Source organism: Toxotes jaculatrix, chromosome 15, assembly GCF_017976425.1.
Source record: "Toxotes jaculatrix isolate fToxJac2 chromosome 15, fToxJac2.pri, whole genome shotgun sequence".
Classification (NCBI taxonomy): Eukaryota; Metazoa; Chordata; class Actinopteri; family Toxotidae; genus Toxotes; species Toxotes jaculatrix.
Genome location: NC_054408.1, coordinates 4,275,914 through 4,294,990, shown reverse-complemented (window position 1 = coordinate 4,294,990; position 19,077 = coordinate 4,275,914). Strand labels below are relative to the sequence as shown.

At 42.2% G+C, this 19,077-nt stretch overlaps 1 protein-coding gene across 1 annotated transcript in view; it reads right to left on the bottom strand.

Annotated features, from left to right (window-relative positions):
* Nucleotides 1-706: 706 nt before the first annotated feature.
* xpo4 (exportin 4) overlaps nt 707-19,077 on the bottom strand; it is a 46,607-nt gene continuing 28,236 nt past the window's right edge. Inside the window, exons 9-24 of the mRNA XM_041057776.1 lie at nt 13,488-13,662; nt 13,131-13,307; nt 12,754-12,896; nt 12,396-12,541; nt 11,256-11,433; nt 7,755-7,914; nt 7,408-7,577; nt 6,791-6,965; nt 5,393-5,599; nt 5,021-5,107; nt 4,713-4,893; nt 4,455-4,576; nt 4,216-4,346; nt 3,689-3,806; nt 3,037-3,129; nt 707-2,205 (exon numbers count right to left, since the gene is read on the bottom strand). Coding sequence (XP_040913710.1) covers nt 2,008-2,205; nt 3,037-3,129; nt 3,689-3,806; nt 4,216-4,346; nt 4,455-4,576; nt 4,713-4,893; nt 5,021-5,107; nt 5,393-5,599; nt 6,791-6,965; nt 7,408-7,577; nt 7,755-7,914; nt 11,256-11,433; nt 12,396-12,541; nt 12,754-12,896; nt 13,131-13,307; nt 13,488-13,662 — 2,461 coding nt within the window. The 3' untranslated portion in view covers nt 707-2,007. The remainder of the gene's footprint in view (nt 2,206-3,036; nt 3,130-3,688; nt 3,807-4,215; nt 4,347-4,454; nt 4,577-4,712; nt 4,894-5,020; nt 5,108-5,392; nt 5,600-6,790; nt 6,966-7,407; nt 7,578-7,754; nt 7,915-11,255; nt 11,434-12,395; nt 12,542-12,753; nt 12,897-13,130; nt 13,308-13,487; nt 13,663-19,077) is intronic.

The following is a 19,077-nucleotide window of genomic DNA, read 5'->3' as shown; positions in this document are numbered from 1 at the left end:
GATTCTGTTTGGTATTTGTTATTTTTATGAGAGAATTTTACTCAAAAAGGTTTTTTCTTGCCCCTATAACATTACCAACATTTTCTGTTTGTGATTGTACAGATTTGATAAAACTCAGCACAAGCACAGCAAAACATTATAACTACATTTCTGAAAACGCTTGATTTCAATGTGTTCTCAATGTATTTCTCAAATCTCAAGTTTCTCTTTGTTGTAATTCCCTGCAGGTTAGATTAGTGACAGGATGTTACCTAACTTTAAGGTATGCAATAGTCAAATATTAAATCTTAATTTCAGTCTAAACAATCTCAGCTGTGTAGACAAATAGATATTTTTCCTGTGTTGGTGTGTGCCACTGTGCAAATATTAATTTATAAAGCATTAAAATTGATTTTCTCTGCCAAATATTTGTTTTTTCTAAAAGTAACTCACCCCATTCTGCTGCAGAAAAAACATAATCAAAAATTGTGACACCGACATTAGAATACTGAATCAAACTTGGTATTTTGTGAATCTTTCCACACACAGATTAAGTTTCACATCCACAGAGCAAATCCAGATCTTTTGTGCGTCTAATGTGTCTGTGAAACTCAGTTCCTCATTGTACTAGAGAGAAATGTTTTACCTCCAAAATCCAGAATCATTATATCTTAAAGAACAGCTGCTAGACTAATACTGAGCGATAAAAAGTATAATCAATAACTTTATTTATTACTAAAGAAGATAAAAGACAATGCAAACAGACACGACATACATCAAGGAAAATGCAGAGGCCAGAACATTTTATACAATAAGTTTATGTACACTTTTACACTTCATTAACAAAACAGCCATTCTACAATAACCAGGATAGTGCTCTGAACGAGGAGGAATCTGTCTCCAACATAATGCTTCAACAAGTGGCTCTGCTCCTTTTTATTTGGTTTGTTATTGCTGTCCTTCAACTCCCACAGTCTCCGCTTCAATCCAGTGTGTGCTGAAGAGTGATACGGTGGATGGGCTGCTGTAGAAAAAAAGTACTACTGAAATTAATCTGCTAAACATCAGAGGCCCGATCCGATCTCGCAGGGCCCTCGTCCATCTCCATTAGTGAAACAATCCGATTTTGGTTTTCTGTCATTGCCAACAAACAAACCTGTGCTGTGTGGTTCAGCAAGTCCAAAGACAGCCAGGTCGGCCATACCTTTGTTGACATGGCAACATTTCGTGCGTGTCTGTGAGTGTGCGCATCCGCTGCGTTTTTTTTTGGCAAGTGGCAGGCACAGTTGACATTTGTTGTCAGTTGATGTCTGAAGTGATTCACTCACACTCACACACTCACACACACACTCACACACACACTCACACACACACTCACACACACACACACACACACACACACACACACCAATCAACAAAACAAAGGCACTCTAGGAAGGATTGGGGCCACATATTAATATGTATGTGTGTGTGTGTGTGTGTCTTGCCAAGGCCCCTCTGATACCTGCATCAACAAACCTCACCCTGGGAAAAGCTTCTTCACTTCATGTTTACCCTCAATGTGACTGTGTGTGTGTGTGTGCGTGTGCTCTGGCGGCCTCCAGGCACATGAGGAGGTGGAGGGGGAGAACAACCCCGTCAACGTCAGCCGTTGCTCTGCCACTTGTCGTCTTGATGGCCGGCGCTCCGTCCCTTGGGCCCAACAGGGCGGGATCCTCCAACTGAGTCTGTCTGCTCTGCAGTTCAGTCTCCATGGTTACCGCATCATTATCATCATGAAGTCTGTCAATCACGCTGCAGGGGCGGGATGGGGATGGGCAGGTAACGGCTGGGGAGGAGAACAAAAGATAAAAAATCCGAGGTGATGAAAACATTCAGGCATGAGATGGATTCCCCAGAAGGTGCAGAGGCAGCGAGGTCCTCAGAGCTGTCTCTTCTACCCATAGTTCACAGGGATGAAGCAGGGGTGGGGGCTTTGATTCGTTGCTTTTCAAAATGATGAATCGAGGCGGAGGCGGTTTCCAGTGGTTATTTCACGCAGAGCAGGCCGCCAACGTTGGCCACAAACTCCTCCAGGCTCTTGAGGAAGGCGACCTTCTGTTTTCGGTCCATGGTGGGAGGCGTGCTGCTGGCCGTCAGCTTGTTGAACGCGTCGGCCAACCGCTGGTAGATGACGGCGTCTCTTTGAGAGGAGAGAAGAGTCTCCACCAGCTCCGAGTACTCCACCTGACAGAGGAGAGTGACAGCGTCATATCAGGGTCAGACGAAGAAAAGCTCGACTGATTCAGCGAAAAACTGCAACGATCAAATTGAAGGACTGCAACAAATCATTCCTATATATTATTCACTATTGATTATTTTCTCAATTATTATATAAAGTATTACATAAAGTGTCAGAAAATAAAAAATACATGTCAAAATTTCCCAAAGTCCAGTGTGAGGTCATCAAATTGCTTGTTCTGATAAAAATCGTCTAAAACTTAAAAACATTGTTTATTTTATCTTTCAATAATGAAAAGCAGCAAATTAAAAAATAAATAAAGGGGAAAAAGCCATCAACACAAACACATCTCAAAGCTGACAGTGATTTACAGCCAGTGAATAATTACCAGCTGAAACTCAGACACATCACTGAATTAACGAACTGTCAGGTTGTGTTTGTGCAGACACTAGAGGGCGCCTGGTGTCATTTACCAAAGCTTTTCTGCTTCTCTGCTGTGAGCAGCTCAGGCCTGGACACACACATTTCGCATGTTGTGTTTTGTTGACTTTACAGTTTCAACTAAACAACAGCAGCAAAGTTAGAGATAAAAAAAAAACGTGCAACAACACAACCAGTGGGAAAACTAACGTCCAAACATTTGTGGAGACCAGTGTTTCTGAAGAACTAATCGGTGAACACTTTTCTTCTTTCTACAAGCTCAAACTCTCGGTAGTGACATTATATCTATGCATTATTTTTTATGGTTATTCTCAATATTTCTTCTTTGAGCCTTAACAGTATAAATCACTGGAGTATCCCGACTCCAGCATGTGTTTTATCAGTTAGTCACTCACCTGGTGCAGGCACACGAGTGTGTAGAGAGCTTCACCTGCTGCCACAGTCATCTCTGTGTTGTGTTTTTGCAGGACCAGCATGTCAAACACCAACTGAAGACAGAGGGTGGAGGACAGGGCGTGAATGAAGTGTACATCCAAATTAGTTTGGCGAGAAAATGGATTTTATAGCTCAACAGCACAAAGCACCAACACGTAACTCCTAATCTTTCACTTGTTGCTGCTCCAGGTTTCTAAAGATCGTTCCACATTTTTGCAAATGCACTTATTTGCTTTCCTGCCGAGAGTTAGATGAAGTAACTCTCTTGGTCTGGACCAAAATTATGAATCTACATCCAGCAAACGTTGCTTTAGCTGTCCACAGGTTACAAAATCCCACCTATCAGCACCTCTAAGGCTCAGTAATGACCATGCTGGGACTCATTTCTTTGATCTGTACAAAAACCAAAGTGTGAAACTGACATGCTGCAGTTTTCAGGGGGGTTATGTGAACACAAACTGGTCCTTCAAGACAAGACAACATCAGTGCACTTTATTTCCTTTGTCATTTATGAATCGGTCATTTACTCTGTTATTTTGATATATTTGTTCAAATCTGTCTCTTTTAAATCTGTGTTGTGTGGAGTATATATTGTTTTGGCGTGCTATATACCTTGAGGAAGTGACGGGTGGCGATGAAGAGCGGCGTGTCCTTCTCCTGGTTTTTGGCGCACTGTTCAGCCAGAGGAGACAAAGCCTCCAAACACAGCTGGCTGATCTCTGAACTCATCCTGAGAACAGACATTAAGGAGCAGAAACCAGCAAAATCTGCTTTTTTTTTTTTTTTTTAACGACCAGCATGAGAAATTCTGCAGCTGCACCAGGCACATTGACAGCTCCAGATGGAAGCAGGATGCAATGTATGACAAATCTGAGCACCAGAGACCAGTGATCTCGTAAAACATCAGGATGCGATTCTCTTCTCTGCTGTAGCCCCACTTTGAGATTTGGGCTATAAAAATGTACCTTTACACATCTTGTGTTAAGTAAGTCTGTCTTAATGAGCATTTGGGCAAAAATTTGATGCCAAATTTCAGCATTTTTTTTTCATTTAAAACTGTGGTAGAGACAAAACCAAAAAACTACCGAGGCTCAACATGCAGCCATAAATCAAAAGCAACACAGATATTGGGAGGATACGAGGTCATTCCCAGCTCCAGGGAGAACATGAGGCTCTTGAAGAGATCTTCAGGCAGCTGTGGGATCTTTTCTGGGAAGATCTCACAGATGAAGGTGATGAGCTTGTAGTACTGGTTACACAGAGAAGGGAACTGGAAAACAGCAAAGAGGGATCAGAATGAGAACACAGAGGAAATGTGTGACCTGGGTTACAGGTTAAAACAATAAAAAAAAAAATGTTGTCCATGTTGTAGTTTTACCTTGAGTAGGTCCTGAGACATGAGTGGAAGAACAATATTGACACCGTAAAGAACCACATCTGCAGCTGACACTGTCCTACTGGAGGCTGGTGTTCCCTGGTCTTGGTTTCGAAACACGTCATCTAAAAAAAAAAAAAAAAACAGCAGTTTCAAAACAATTCAGGTAAACAAGACACAAACAACTATGAGTAAAAGTTTTCTACTCTCATTTCTCCCTTTAACTGTTGTTTAAAGACTGAAAACATGGAGACAGCCCACCTGTGTCGCTGAAGTCGATGAACTCTTTGGAGAGCAGGTTGGTGAGCAGCTCCATGATGAGCAGCAGGTCCTGGTACTGGTCCTCCTCGGCTGTGGCGTCGCTTCGCTTCCGGCTCTGGTTGTTTTTGGAGTAGACTTGCAGCAGCGTCAGACACGCCTCGTACAGCTTCATGGACTTGGTCTGAACAGGGAGAGGAGAAAATGTTCTGAGCCCTGTGCACACAGTGATGTGTACAGTACCATGATCTGACACATATTTTCTGCAGGTGTAACAGCTGAAGTACACTTGGGATGTTGTTATCACTCACCTCTCCCAGGTAGCAGATCTGCTTGTGAGCCACTTCCACAAAAACCTCAATGATGAGGTTGATTGTCTCAGGTGTGTTGCTGTAAACCTGCTCATCAAAAGCAAAAGTACACAATCAGATTGAGCCTGAATTTCATCGATCTACTTACAGACCGTTTCATTGCAAACGTAAACACAGTGGCGGTTGTTGTAAGTCTTCTTCCATCATAGTAATTTTATTTAATAAGACTGTAAAGATATTATAAGATTCATATGAACTGTAAAGAGAGTTTTGTTGGCTCGTCTTTTGAGTTATGTTGCTTTATTTTTGCTTTGTGTCAGATCAGATCAGTCCAATCAGAGCCTCCCTCTGAGATGTCCACCGTGTTCTTACCTCCATGAGGCCGATGCAGCTCGACAAAAAGTCCATGAGGAAAGAAAAGAGAGAGGCCACGTTGTCGATCTGCGTTGCCTCCGCGATGCCGCACAGCGCCTCTAACGTGGCGACGATTTCCTGCTTGACAGCTTCTTCCTGGCTGATCTGGGCGAAGTTCTCCTGGTTTATGAGATTGAGGAAACGCTGCTGAAGCGGGTGAAGCACCTGGATGGAGAGAAACAGGGAGTTTTAGCTTTATTTACAAATACAATTTTTACAATTTTTTTGCAGCTAATTAACACATTCGACTGGACAATTTGAATCACTGGCAGCCTTTTTTTTAGGCAGACCCACAGCAAAGCAGACCTGAACGTCTGAGCGGCGTTATCCTTAAACTGAGCGAACTCAGTTATGACAAACGTGCGAAACCAAACGCTTGGTTTCTGTGTGCCTGTAAGCAAAGAGCAGTAATGTAAAGATGTACCAAAGGAGTGTCTGATCTCTGCTCCTCCTCGTCCAACAGTCAGATCCAAGTTCAGACTGAGCAGCTGTATGATTCAACAGCTGCTGTCTCACTCATACACCCCCCCATAATTACTCTGGAGTCATTGTGGCTTTGCACCCCCATTTACTACTGTCAGGCTATTAAGACAAAGGCCTCCAGGATCAAGACGAGGATCATGTTATACACGAGGGAGAAAGACTCGACGGGGGAATATTATCGACCGCATCCATCACTCCTAATTGTCCTAATCTGACCGGAGTCTGTGGGGCTCTGCAACTCTGAGCAGGGCTAACTCTTTTTTGTGCGTTTTATTTTACACAAAAATGAATTAGTCCTGTCCAGTTCTGACTGAAAGTGAGTGCACCAGAGACACCGAGGTTATCCTGTGTCCACACACACAGTTTGGTTAACCTGGTTTCTCTGACTTTGTGAGTGAAAACGTTACTAAAACTCAAAAGAATAAGACACAAGTCTTTTTTTTTTTAACACAGCTACAGAAACACAGAATGGAAAAACCTGATTCTTCTTGTCTGTTTATAGAATTTAATGTCATTTACGAACTTTGTGTTTGCCTGAATCTTTCAGCTGTGGAGGAGGCGTGGAGCTTCTAACACACTGACTTTAATTAGTTTGGGTTTACAGAAAAGTTTTTACACGATGCTTCCCCCTTATCCGCCTCCCTGAGATCCGTGTTACTGCTAAATTTTGTGTGTGATCAGTATTGAGAAACCCAAATATATTAAACGAACAATGACAAGACAAAGGGAAAAGCATCAAATTCTTACATTTGAAGGAACCAGAGAGAGTTTAGAGTTTTTTTCTTGGTAAATGATTCATAAACAATGAGTCGGTGATGATCCTGTTGTGGATTCAGCCTTTATTCTTTACTGGTACACCTGTGCACACGTTACCTCAGCCCAGTATTGCTGTTTGGTGTCAGAGTCCATGTGTGCGAAGCCTCCGAGGACCAGAGCCTTCATCAGAGACCTCTGCACGGAGCTGGACAGGAGGTGGAGAGGTGGACTGCGACTGGCAAACTGCTTTGCCAGGTTCCACCAGCTCTCACACTGCACCACGATGTTCGCCCTGAACAGACAGACAGGGAGGCAGAGAGTCCCGTCAGAGCCTGTGGAGTGTTTGATGTAATTACTCTGCAAAAACTTCAGAATTCAAAACAACCATATGTCAGTCTCTTACTCCAGTTTCCATGTTTTCATTTTGACTGGGAATAAAGATGTTTCTCAAAATGTTCTGAACACTCCAAAACCTTTGACAATCTTGCCCTTAAATTGAATAATTTCCACTCACCAAAGAACAGAGTGAATACTGACATGTTGACCAACCAAACAAAACCAAGAAGTAACAACTAACGATCGTTTTTATAATGAATTAATCTGTCGACTATTTTCTCAGTTAACTGTTTGCTCTTTAAAATATCAAATGCCAATCACACACAAACTGATTATCAAAACAGCGGCTGTTTCTGATGAGTGGACGAATCGTCGCAGGCCTTCACCGCTGTCCTCACCTCTCCCTCTTCTCTACCAGCGTCACCAGCAGCTCCACGGTGTCGTTGGCCAGCTCGGCCTCTGAGCTCCACACAGACAGGTTGTTCATCACCTTCTCCAGAAGATATCCCACAATCCACTGGGCCCCCTCTGTGTCTGCACCAAACGCTGTGCTGAGGGGCATGCTGATCTGAGGAGAGACAGGAAAAAAAAAAAACTAAGGTGAGACAGATGGAAGAGAAACATCTGGTTTATTGCTTTTACAGGGTAAAGAAAATACAGAGGTTAGCGCTGAGAAGAGTCTGTGGACGAGTGCAGAGGTCACACAGGGAGTTAGGAAACATTAGAGGCGCAGAAAGCTTCATACCTGCTCATAGAGCTTCTCGTCCACCAGCAGGTACGTCTTGGCCCAGCGTCTGAGGAACCACACGATGTCCTTTCCCATCTGCGGGCTCAGCAGCTCTGTCAGGCTCGCTCTGGTCGCCCTAGACTCAACCTCTGACGTCCGCAACACCGCCGACAGCAACCTGAGACCGGAGAATATAACAGTGAGATTAGCTGGACTTAAAGTCTGTGTAGTCAGTCATGTAGGCACGAATGATCTGGTGCTTGTCATTTATGGTACTTGTATCACTGATTGTAAAATGTTTGTGTTTTCTGCATATTTAAAGGCTCATCTAGGGAGTACTGGAAATTAACTTAGGCTATAAATGCTGTGGTGCCTGGGCAGCAAGGTAGCAAAGACCAAGACTTTTCGAAATGAGCCAGACAGATCTCTGCGCATGGATTGGGAATAACTGTTATGTCACAGACAATCTGCAGTGTTTTGAATATTTTAGCTCAGCACTTGGGGGATAATTGGGGACAAAGACCAGCAGGTGAACCCTTGCACCTGTTAGAAAAGTCCTTGTGGTTAGGGAGCCCATGCTGAGTGCAGACAGAGGATGACTGTACCAAGTCATATGTTCCCATTTATCATGAGTGCACTTTGTGCCCAAGACCTCCTTCTGCATGTTACTGACATTCTGCAGTATTAACTCTTGTGTGGTCACACACACACACAACACAACCGGATGACGAGTTCATGGAAAACACCACTTTTTCCTTTTCACACCGCGCTTCATTCCTGCTGGGATGGTTACCATGGTCTTGGGTGAATGAAGAATAATCTGAAATCTGGTGAAGCTGCAGCTGGGAGCTCAAGTGCAACTGATGAGGAGCTGACCCACAACGACGATGCCGAAAGAGTGCTCAGGTGTAACTAATACAAGACAACTTCATTCATTGTTATGGAGGGAAATGTCACAGTTAATTGTGATATTGATTTCAAGTCACCTGGCGAACAACAAATTGATCAAACCTTAACAGACAATCATCGTTTTGCAGCCCTGTGTGTGTGTGTGTGTCAAAGAGTGGTTCACAAAGTCAACGACACACATACACACACACACACTTACACAGTATATAAAAGGACAGAGAGACAGAGGGCTTAATGCAGCTTATGGGTCCGTCCCCCCCGCAGTCGAGGACAGTGCACAGTTTCACATTGTTTGCAGAAAACAAAACCACGTTGACATTTACGGGGCCGGGGTCGGCCGCTCGCTATTAGGAAACCCGATGCCATTGGCCACTCGTCTCTGCAATCCTCTGTCACTGCTGTCAGCCCCCTTACACACACGCACACACGCTCGCTCGCACGCACACACACACACACACACACACACACACACAACTCTACATAATGAACAATCTATAAAACACAGGGGCTCGATGACCTTCAACAGACAATATCACTGGCTGCTTTGTCTATTGTCGTCACTGTGATTATCTGTACACACACACACACACACAAACACATACATGCCTTGAAACAAAAAAGCATCCAGCGTGACTGCCAACAGCCCTGAACCGCACAAGGTTTCCAACGCCACCGCCACAGACTGTCGGGCTGCACAACTAATTGTTGTTAAAAAAAAACAAATCCTCTGTGATAACAGCAACAAGAGATACATCGCAGGGTCCGTTTTGTTATCTGGCGTATTTTTAGAGCCATCATTTTGTACTGATGTTCAACAACAACAGGAGAGAGGGAGAAATCTGTTGTGCAAAGGGAGCAATTTCTAATCCCACAGTAGCAGAGAGAGAGACCACAGGTCCACGCAGAAACGAGACAGGCTGTCATAACAAACAGACACTCCTGCTCTTAGAGGGAGCGCCGGCTGAAAATGAGTTCTGAAAGTCAGAAATCTGAGCCCCGGGAGAAATAACCGTTCAATAACTTTTATTGACCAGCAGCTCATTCTCACCCGCCCTGCGGACACATGATTGTCATTTTGAGCTCTGGTGCAGCAGAAAAACCTTGTCAAGATTTTTCAACAGCAACACAGAACCAGGTCCATTTTCATGGTGACAGCTATAAACTGTATCTAGGAAATGTAAATGTCAGCTCACCTGGCACCTGACCTTTCTGTTTATCGCCTTACAATGGCAGTGGGTGGGGTTTGCGGGCTGCTGAACTGTAGGGCAGCAGCAAGTGATTATTTTCATTACTGATTAATGTTCATATTGTTTTTTTGGTAGATTCATTAACCCATCTATCTTATAAATCATCACAAAATTATAAAAAGGCGTTAAAAAAAACAAATCTGCCTGAGAAAGAGTACAAAACCGAAAGTTATTGTATAACAAGTAATCAATATTAATAAAGGGGCTGATGATTTATGGATCATCAAAACTGTCAAATACTTTTCTGTCAGATACTGAACTGAAGTTAAGCGTCAGTGTTTAGAGGCTGAATCCACAGCTCAAAATGGCCCGTCCCATTTTTCACTATTTCCCATCATTTCACAGACAAACAACTGATAGAGATCAATAGAATCAATAATGAAAATAATCACTACTTCTGGCCCTACTCGAAAGCCTTTGGGCAGATGAATCCACTTTTATTTTTGGTCTCTGTGACGTTAGACTGTCCTATCAGGGGAGGAAGCTCAGGTTCAGAGGTCTGAAGGACGCATCTCCATGAGTCTCATCCTCACACAGTTTATGGGTAAGTGAGGGCTTGCAATTGCAATAGCAGTGGCACTGTTTTATCACATGTGCGTGTGTGTGTGTGTGTGTGTGCTTAAGGAAGTTTAAGAGTTTCTCATCCCGAGTCAAATGCATTGCAAAGTTGGCCTGAAACCACAGTGAGAGGTTTTCCGTTTTACTGGCTGCACATTCAGATGGTGTTTGAGTGTGAATGTGAAGGGACAGACCCACCTTTAGCTTTACGGGACAATAACTGGGACAATAGTTGGAAATCCAACCAGCCTCGGACAGTGACAAAGTCTATTCCGGGTGAGTTTTATGAGGGTTTGGCTGGTTAAATGAGACAAACTGACACAACGTCCAAGGACTGCTGGACACAAAGACGTCCCATTACATGCAATACAACAATCTATCTGACTGCACTCTGTCTGGTCCTTGATTCAGCAGCACTGTGAACTATCCTATGCTGTATAATGTTTTCCACAGATGCTTTGCTTCACATTTCTTCTGCTACGCAAATTCAAACATGAGGCCTTCACACTTCAACCGCGGTCTTGTGTTGTTATTGCACAAGTAGCTACTGTATGATAGAGCAAGTGAGGCTCAAATTCCCACACACAATTTCTTAAGTGGTTCGGAGATTCAAAGTGTTGACCTTCCAGCTCTCTGATAGTGAGAGTCTCATGAACCTGAAGCGGTCTAACTCCCTAAAAAGTCTCAAAACCTTGCAATGGATAAGACTCGGACATTCGTATTTTTCAGCAGCATCTGAAAAACCAGTTCTTACATCTACGTCTAACACAACAGGAAACAGTATTCAGTCTAACGTTCATCTCACCTGATGACTGAGTCTGTGCGGTTGCAGCCCGGTATGGACGAGGCCTTCTCCCCCGGCGAGCCCAGGATCTGCAGCGTTGTGTTGATGTCCACCTCCGTCGAGTGTTTGATGGAGAACTCCATCACCTCTGACGGGATCAACGGCGTTTCCCCCTGAGGGTCGTCTGCTAGTAGATACCCTGCACAGTGCACAGGTGGATGCAGAGGTTTTTCACAGAATAGATCATTATCTAAAGCTGAAACGATTATTTGATTGAAAGAAAATCAGTCAGCAAGAATTTTGGATTATCGATTAATTCATCCTTTTTAAAGCAAAAAAGCCACAAATTTTCTGTTTCCACCTTCTTATTTTTGAATATTTGCTTGCCTTAGCCTTGTATGATACTAAATTGAATATTTAAAAAATAATAATAATTAAAACACATTTCAGCTTTAAAGGCAACTCTTTGTTTGGCAGAGTGGCCCACACAGCTCAAATGATAAATGAATGGTGAGGAATCCACAGTGCACGCTTTAATGATGCTGATTCAGACGATATTTCATTAACTCAAACCCACAGAACCGGGTGGAGTTCACTTCTTCTGTCTTGCTCACAAATAAAATCATTCAAGTGGAATATGCAGCACTGGAAAAGTCCTTTGCAAACACAATAAAACAGCCACATTCTAGTATTTTAGAACATCATAGGGCTTTTTATGAACTACCTTTATTAGTGTGTGTACTTTTGTTTCTAAACCATGTGAAGTCCAGTTTAAATGTGTGTGTGTATGTGTGTATATATATATAGATATAGATAGATAGATATATAGATATACTTTTTTTTTAGATTAGTGTACAATTATACTGCTTTTGCCTCTTCAATTCACAATTATAATCATTACTGCCACTAAGAAGCACATTCTGCGTGTGTGTGTGTTCATACTAAAATCGTTAGTTTAAATTTATATATTTAAATATACCACACTAAGCAGCTCATACATAATGCGACACAGCGAGGAAACAATTGTCTTCCTCAAAAATGAATGGCAGTTGTGCTGAGCAAGTCCCGAATCTCCTGGTGTCAATCCAGGAAACTGGTTTTGAGATCAGACGACCTGAAAAATAAAAGAAGACACAAACAAAGTTTTGCCCTGCTGCTGACCTGAGACCAGTATGAGCCAGTGGATGTCCTCATAGAGGTCGTCCAGGACTTTGCGGTCCACTGATCCGGGGTCAGATGAGGCCATGAGGTGCTGCTGTGTCCTCTGGAGTTGACCGTGCAGCCGTGTCACCCGGTCCTCTAGCAGGCTGCAGGACGAGGTCAGAAGACAAAAGTTAAAAGGAGTAATCACAAACATTAAAATGCAAAGGAAGTCTCCGGTGTCCAGGACAAGATTTAACGAGATTAACTTAATAAACTGTAGTTATTGACTGTAGCTTTGCCTCAAGAGATTTTCACATATACAGTCCACAGCAAGACATATGAATATGAAGTACCTGAAGAGTTGTTATACATTTACCTTGTGAGCAGGGGGATGCAGTGGTCAGCGGCCACACGTCCCAGCATGCCAATGCTGGACAGCTGGTCTGAGAACAGCTCCCTGTCGTCTTCCTGCAGCTCATTGATCTCTTCCTCTTCATGAGACGAAATGCCATTCACTGACTGAGGGGTGAGGAGGGGAGCGTGGTACAGGGTTTTATGAATTGCAAGGATAAAGAAAAAGCAAGTTAAGCTGTGAGGAGGAGGAGGAGGAGGATAGAGAGTGACCGTGGCAACGGTTACAATACGTCACAATACAATAAAAAAAAAAAAAAGGTAAAATTAAGAGCATCAGAGAATTTATCATTAAATAAATCAGTGAAACAATTGTAAACGCAGAACAAGGCAGAGTCTCACCAGGTTGCGTGTGCCATCAGGAGCAGCCAAGTGGCACTGGATATAGGAGTTGAAGACCTGGATCGCCGGCTGGACGAAACAGCCACGAGGAAAATGTTCCTCGTCCTGGACGAGCGTTAGCCAGGACTCCAGCAGCTTGTCGTAGGCCTCCATGTAAACCATGTCGTCCTTGTCCAGCTGAGGGAAAAGAGAGCACATGGACGTTAGCAAAACAACTTGCGATCTGGTTGCACAAACATGGATTCCAACAGCTCTGGGTTTGTTGTCCGGGACGTACCAACACATAATACATGACGTGACTGAATGCAGTGAAGACGACCTGAGCTATGACAGGCAGATGAAGGGGTTATTACTCACCACCTCCTCCAGAGCAGCGCTGCGTCCAAACGAGCAGGTGAGCAGAGTGAGGCAGTTGATGAAGGAGGTGAAGAGATCGCTGGGCAGCGCTGTTAAAATACTTCGTGGGAACATGGTGATCAGATTGGAGATGATATTGGAGATGCCCACTGCCTCCGAGTCCTCGATCTCAATCCTGGGAATGCAGATAATAAAGTGACATCTAAAGATAAGATCTGAAAGATTCTCGATCCTGAAATAAATGAACAGAGTTCCAAATACTTTGTACAGTAGACTTTTGTTTTTTGACATCATTAAAATGATGAAGGCTGTGGGGAAAATCAGGGTGAGGAAAAAGAAAAAAAAAAACACCAACCAAAAGAAAACACATTACAGTATGTGATGATGTGAATTTTAGAATCCATCGGCCATACTACGTTCAGCGGTATAAACCAATTTCCTTCTCTTGACAGAAAAGGTTAAGAAACTTCTAACACCCTCTTTTCCATTTTCAATCCAAACGTGTGCTTTGGCCCGAGGAAGGACAGTTTCCACTCTGCAGGGTGAGGCTGAGGCTAAACTGGGGTCACTTTCCAGTTTACCCGCTGGTGACTGAGGTTTGGAAACAGGCATGAAAATTGATCCTTAACCAAAACTCGTGGGCAACTTGACCCCTGTACAGTTTTCCACAGCTGCATCTGAGGTTATTTTTATGGTATTTCTGCCTCACGGTACAGTGCACAGAGTAAGAGATGAGAGAAGGGATGGCTGTAATTACACTTTTCATTTTAAAAGAGACTTTTATCATCAGATCATTGGAAATGACAGATCTGGACATGCTAAAAATCCTATTTTGCTCAGATGTGAATGGATTTTAAAACCAGATGTGAAAGTTGCTTGTAATCTGAATTCTACGCCATCTGGACAAATCTAACCACAGCGCCTGTTCAATCAATGTGAAGAGATGCTGAAGGATCACAGGAGGAAGTAAGGCAGCCATGTTTTTAAAAACAATTCAATATCAGCTCTGTGCAGTGCTTTGAGCTAAGTACTCAAAACGACAATGCTAAAATGCTAACATGCAAACACAAAGTACGCCCGAGGCTGATGGGAATGTCATTATTTCTGCAGATATTTGGTCATCAACCAAACTGGACAAATTTGACCTGATGGTGGCGCTAGAGCAAAGCATAGGCTAAAAGTTAAACAATTAAGATGCATCAGCAGTTGATTGGTCTGTGTTACACCACATGATAATGAACAGGCAGAGGAGGCAGAAACAAAAACAAATGTCAGAATTCAGAGTGCGATAGAGACGGAACAGGAACAAAATAGCTCCAGAGTGAACAAGAAAACTGAGAACAAAGCAAATCAGGCTGGAAAAGACTTGGAATTTATCCAAAACTTGTGGAATTTTCCAATTCAAAACATACTTTACAAACAGTGTGTGTCTCTACAGAAGCAGTGCTGCAGGGAAAGTCCACAAATTCTTACAACCACCTCACCACTAAAGACATTATCCTATAATTAAGCGATCACGGCCACAAAAACTACCAGAAAACTGCTCTCCAAGACCACACACATATCTCATATCACCACACCCATTGTGCTGTTATCGGCAAAAGAACTTTACACAGGCAATAGCATTAATGAAATAATCGTTTCCCTAAACTGATGTCGCACAGAAAAACCTTAATTCTGCAGTATAGTTTAAATTTAGTGATACTGATATTTAAAAAATACCTTTAAAAGTTTAAAAAATATCTGATAATATTATTAAGCTTAAGCTAACTTGCTTTTAAATAAAAACAAGACAAACATTTTTGATGTGTATTTTAAATTTGAAACATTTCTAATGACCTGAAGCACATTTCTGTGCAATCAGCCGACATACACCACGATACAGATACACCTGCGATAAGCTGAAACTGTACCGATAACATCAGGCTGCTGAATTCTCCTCATGAGTAGAAGCCTCTCCTCGCAGCCAAAAACCGAACATGCTTAAGTCCTTATAAATAACGCAAAACATGTTCAACACTCACAGCGTCTTGCCTCTACAAATTTTCTACATTTCAGCTTAGTTAATAAAAATCAAAGCCCTGTTTTAATCCCTCAACAAAATCCAACACCACAACTGAAGTTTTCTTTTTTGAGTCGCCTTTGCTGCACCAACACAGCAAAAACTCTTAATCCTGATGTTGTATTTGAACTGACACACCTCTTCACAGTCAGTCCCAGTAAGAGAGGAACATTGTGTGTGAGGCCTAGCTAACCCCTATCAGATGGAGTTAAATTGCGAGCAGAACTGTTCAATCACTGCAGATCGGCCATCCCTCTCCGCATGGTTTTCCGATGAGGCAATTGGAAAAAAGCTCCAAGAATAGGTGATTACAGACAGAGCAGGAGAGGAGGGAAGAGAGAGGGGGTGAGTGAGAGCCTGTGAGAGGGAAAGTGAGAAAGAAAGAAAGAGAGAGAGAGAGAGAGAGAGGGGGGGGAGAGAGAGATAGAGAGAGAGAGACCCCTACTCACTGAATCACATGGTCTGACAGCGAGCTGGTGCGTCTCAGTTATTTTTACATGGCCCCTTAATTCAGATCAGAACCACGCCGACTACAGACATACCCACAAATAAACGTAAAATACTTCTACTGTACTTACTGGTCTGAGATAATCATCTCTCTCTCTCTCTCACATTCACACACACGGTTTCCATAAACACCAATATTTCTGATGGAATAATTTTTTTCTATACTGCTTTTTTTTTTAACAGTTACAAAGTGCTTAGACATTAACTACAGTACAAGTATCTCAGTGCTTGTCTGGTCAGATTTGTGTTCATGCTTATTTATTTATAGTTTGACCAATCAGTCGCTGATCTAAATCCTTTTTGTGCTAGTTTTATTAGGCTTTGGTACCTGGGTTAGGGTTAACCGTAACCCTACAGCTGCCGTAGTTTTCACGTTTAACCTGAGGACATCTGGCTTCTTTTGTTAAACTTATTTTTTGACAAAAATAAAAACAAGTGACGACAAGTGACAAGTGACATATTGACATACAATATCCTCACATTTTGATATGATGAACTTGTTAGCAAACAGTTCCTTATTTACATATCCAGCAGCTACATAGCAAAATAATCATTCATTTTGAGTCATGTTTGTATGCACCTGGCAAAAGTAGGTCATACTTCGTGTCTTTAAGCTCTGATTTTGGTCTCTACCACAGGGACACATCTGTCTCTTTAGCTGCTAAATGCTCCACTATGTTCACCACCTAAACATTAGGTTTTTAGAGCTTTCTCTCTGAAAACTGCTGTCTGCTGCAGAAATGATTTAATTTTCTGAAGTTTTAACTTAACTGATAATAAAACATGAAATCACTCCTTCTCTTGTTTTCGAAAGTGAAAACCTGAGTCTAAAACTGTTTCTGACAGAAGCTAGTTTCTCATAACCTTCCACTGTCAGGCTGAGAGAGAATTTATCCTCACTGAGCCAGAAAAAATGATGAGACTTCCAGCATTTAATTTCCTCAAAGTGAAATGTTGAGGCAATCAGGCTGCCAGCATCTTTAGGACTGACAAGGATATATAGCTGAGTATCATCTGCCGAAAGACAAAAGCATATTTTGTAGTTGTGGGCCTATAATTCCCCTGAACCTTATTGGAGATTTATCAAGCAAAGTGTTGAAGCAATGTGAACAACTTAAGTCTTTTGTTTTCTAATATTTTTGATCTGCTTAGTGTAAAAAAAAAAAAAAGAATCTTTCTTTTTAGTATGAATGAGGTATATATTACAGAAAATGTGCATACTTTCATTTTAAGAGGTGACTCTCTTAACAGAAGTCCAATTAGGAATCATCAAAACTCTCTTATAGAGGATCAAGAGTGAAAAGAAATGAGGAACGAGGTTTGATTGAAACCATTTAAAAATGTACAGTTCTCAACTCAAGTTGAATTAATAAAAAAGGGGATTAATTAAAACACAGATGCAAGGTCAAAATTCAAGGTTGAACCAGCCTGGGAGTTTCTGAGAGTAAAGGTGGACCGGATGTTATTAGAGAATTTGAATTGGCAGCAGCTAAGATTTCATAGCATGTTTGAAACAGCCTCGTAGGTCAAAACCTACACAGACACAACATGAGATCACAGTGACAGGAAGGAAATCTGATCACATCCAGAATCCAGCAATAAAATCGCTGCATTAAGAGTCAAACTCACCCAAAACATTTGAGAGAAATTACTGTTGCAGTATGACATAGTAACTTCTGTACAAGGTTAAATGCATCCATGTCTCTAATCCTTGTCCTTAGACACTTAAACGTTACTTTTCCTTTTGCATGTATTTTAAGCAGCTACAGGACTCAAAATGGCGTCTCTTTCAGTCTAAAATACAGCCTCTTTCTTAATCTCTAGGTAACTGCCTGCTGCTAAAAACAGAGCAGTAATCTCTTTTAATGCATCTTCCTGAAGCCCAGAGCACACTCTGATTCCCTGCACCACACACAGGAACGATCAATAGCCTCCGAGCAGCCGCCTGCGAGACCAGCCACAAGATAACACAACTCTTAATATTTCTCACCACAAGATTACAAGCTCTATTTCTTCGCATGACCTCTGCTAACAAGAAAGCGACACAGGAATCACAGACCCAGGAGCCCCTGTGGCTTCTTTAACGCCTCACACCAACTCAAACACCTGCCCACACCAATTCCAACCTAAAGCCAGTAAAACCGTGTCAGTTATGACTCCACTTGAGTGCAACTTATAAAATCTGGTTAATAAATTCAGTGGACCATATCTGGAGTCACACAGGCCTCTATTTGTTTTATGTGGCCTCATTTAATCTAAAGGTAAAAATACTGTCTGTAGGTAATGATTCCCTGCGGCAGGACAGCTGAGTCAAAGCTGAGGGTTAGATTATTTCTGCTGGACAGAGGCTTACTTCTGACTGGAAGCTCTGATTACAGACTCTTGACTCCTAAGTCCAAAATGACACCTCTGCAGAAAGTGACAGGGAACAGCTATGGAAGAAAGGCTGAAAAAGTATGAATGTAATTTGGCTCTGAGCTGAGCTTAAGGGATGACAAACCTTTATTTCCTTTTCTCAGAACACCCAGGCTCAGTACTGCTTAGTAAAGGGATTTTCAGCAAGATAAATTGAGCTGAAGACCAGAGTACACACAATTTATTTTAGTGGAAACCTATTCGAATTTTGATGTATCTGCTGCTTTATGAGTAATGAAGACACAGTAATGCTACAACAAGTGCATGAGCTAACTTTTTTTTTTATTATTTGTTAACAGGCCACAATTCTCCATTCAAATTTCCCTAAAGCCCAGGTTTTCAACCCGTATTCATGTTATACTTGTTTATCACTATTTTCCATGTTTATTAGAATATCTGGAAAAAAAAATGCATGGTTTACTCAGCTATAGCTACCACAGTATAAAAAGGTACAGAGCAACCTGTGACAGTGGACATGTCTTCAAGAATCCACAGATGGCTTCTGCTCCACTAAATGACAGGTTATTTGAAGAGAAATATAGTTTTTAAATTATAGTCAGAGTTACTCTGAATGGGTTTCAATTGGATTCAGGTTCATTAAACTCT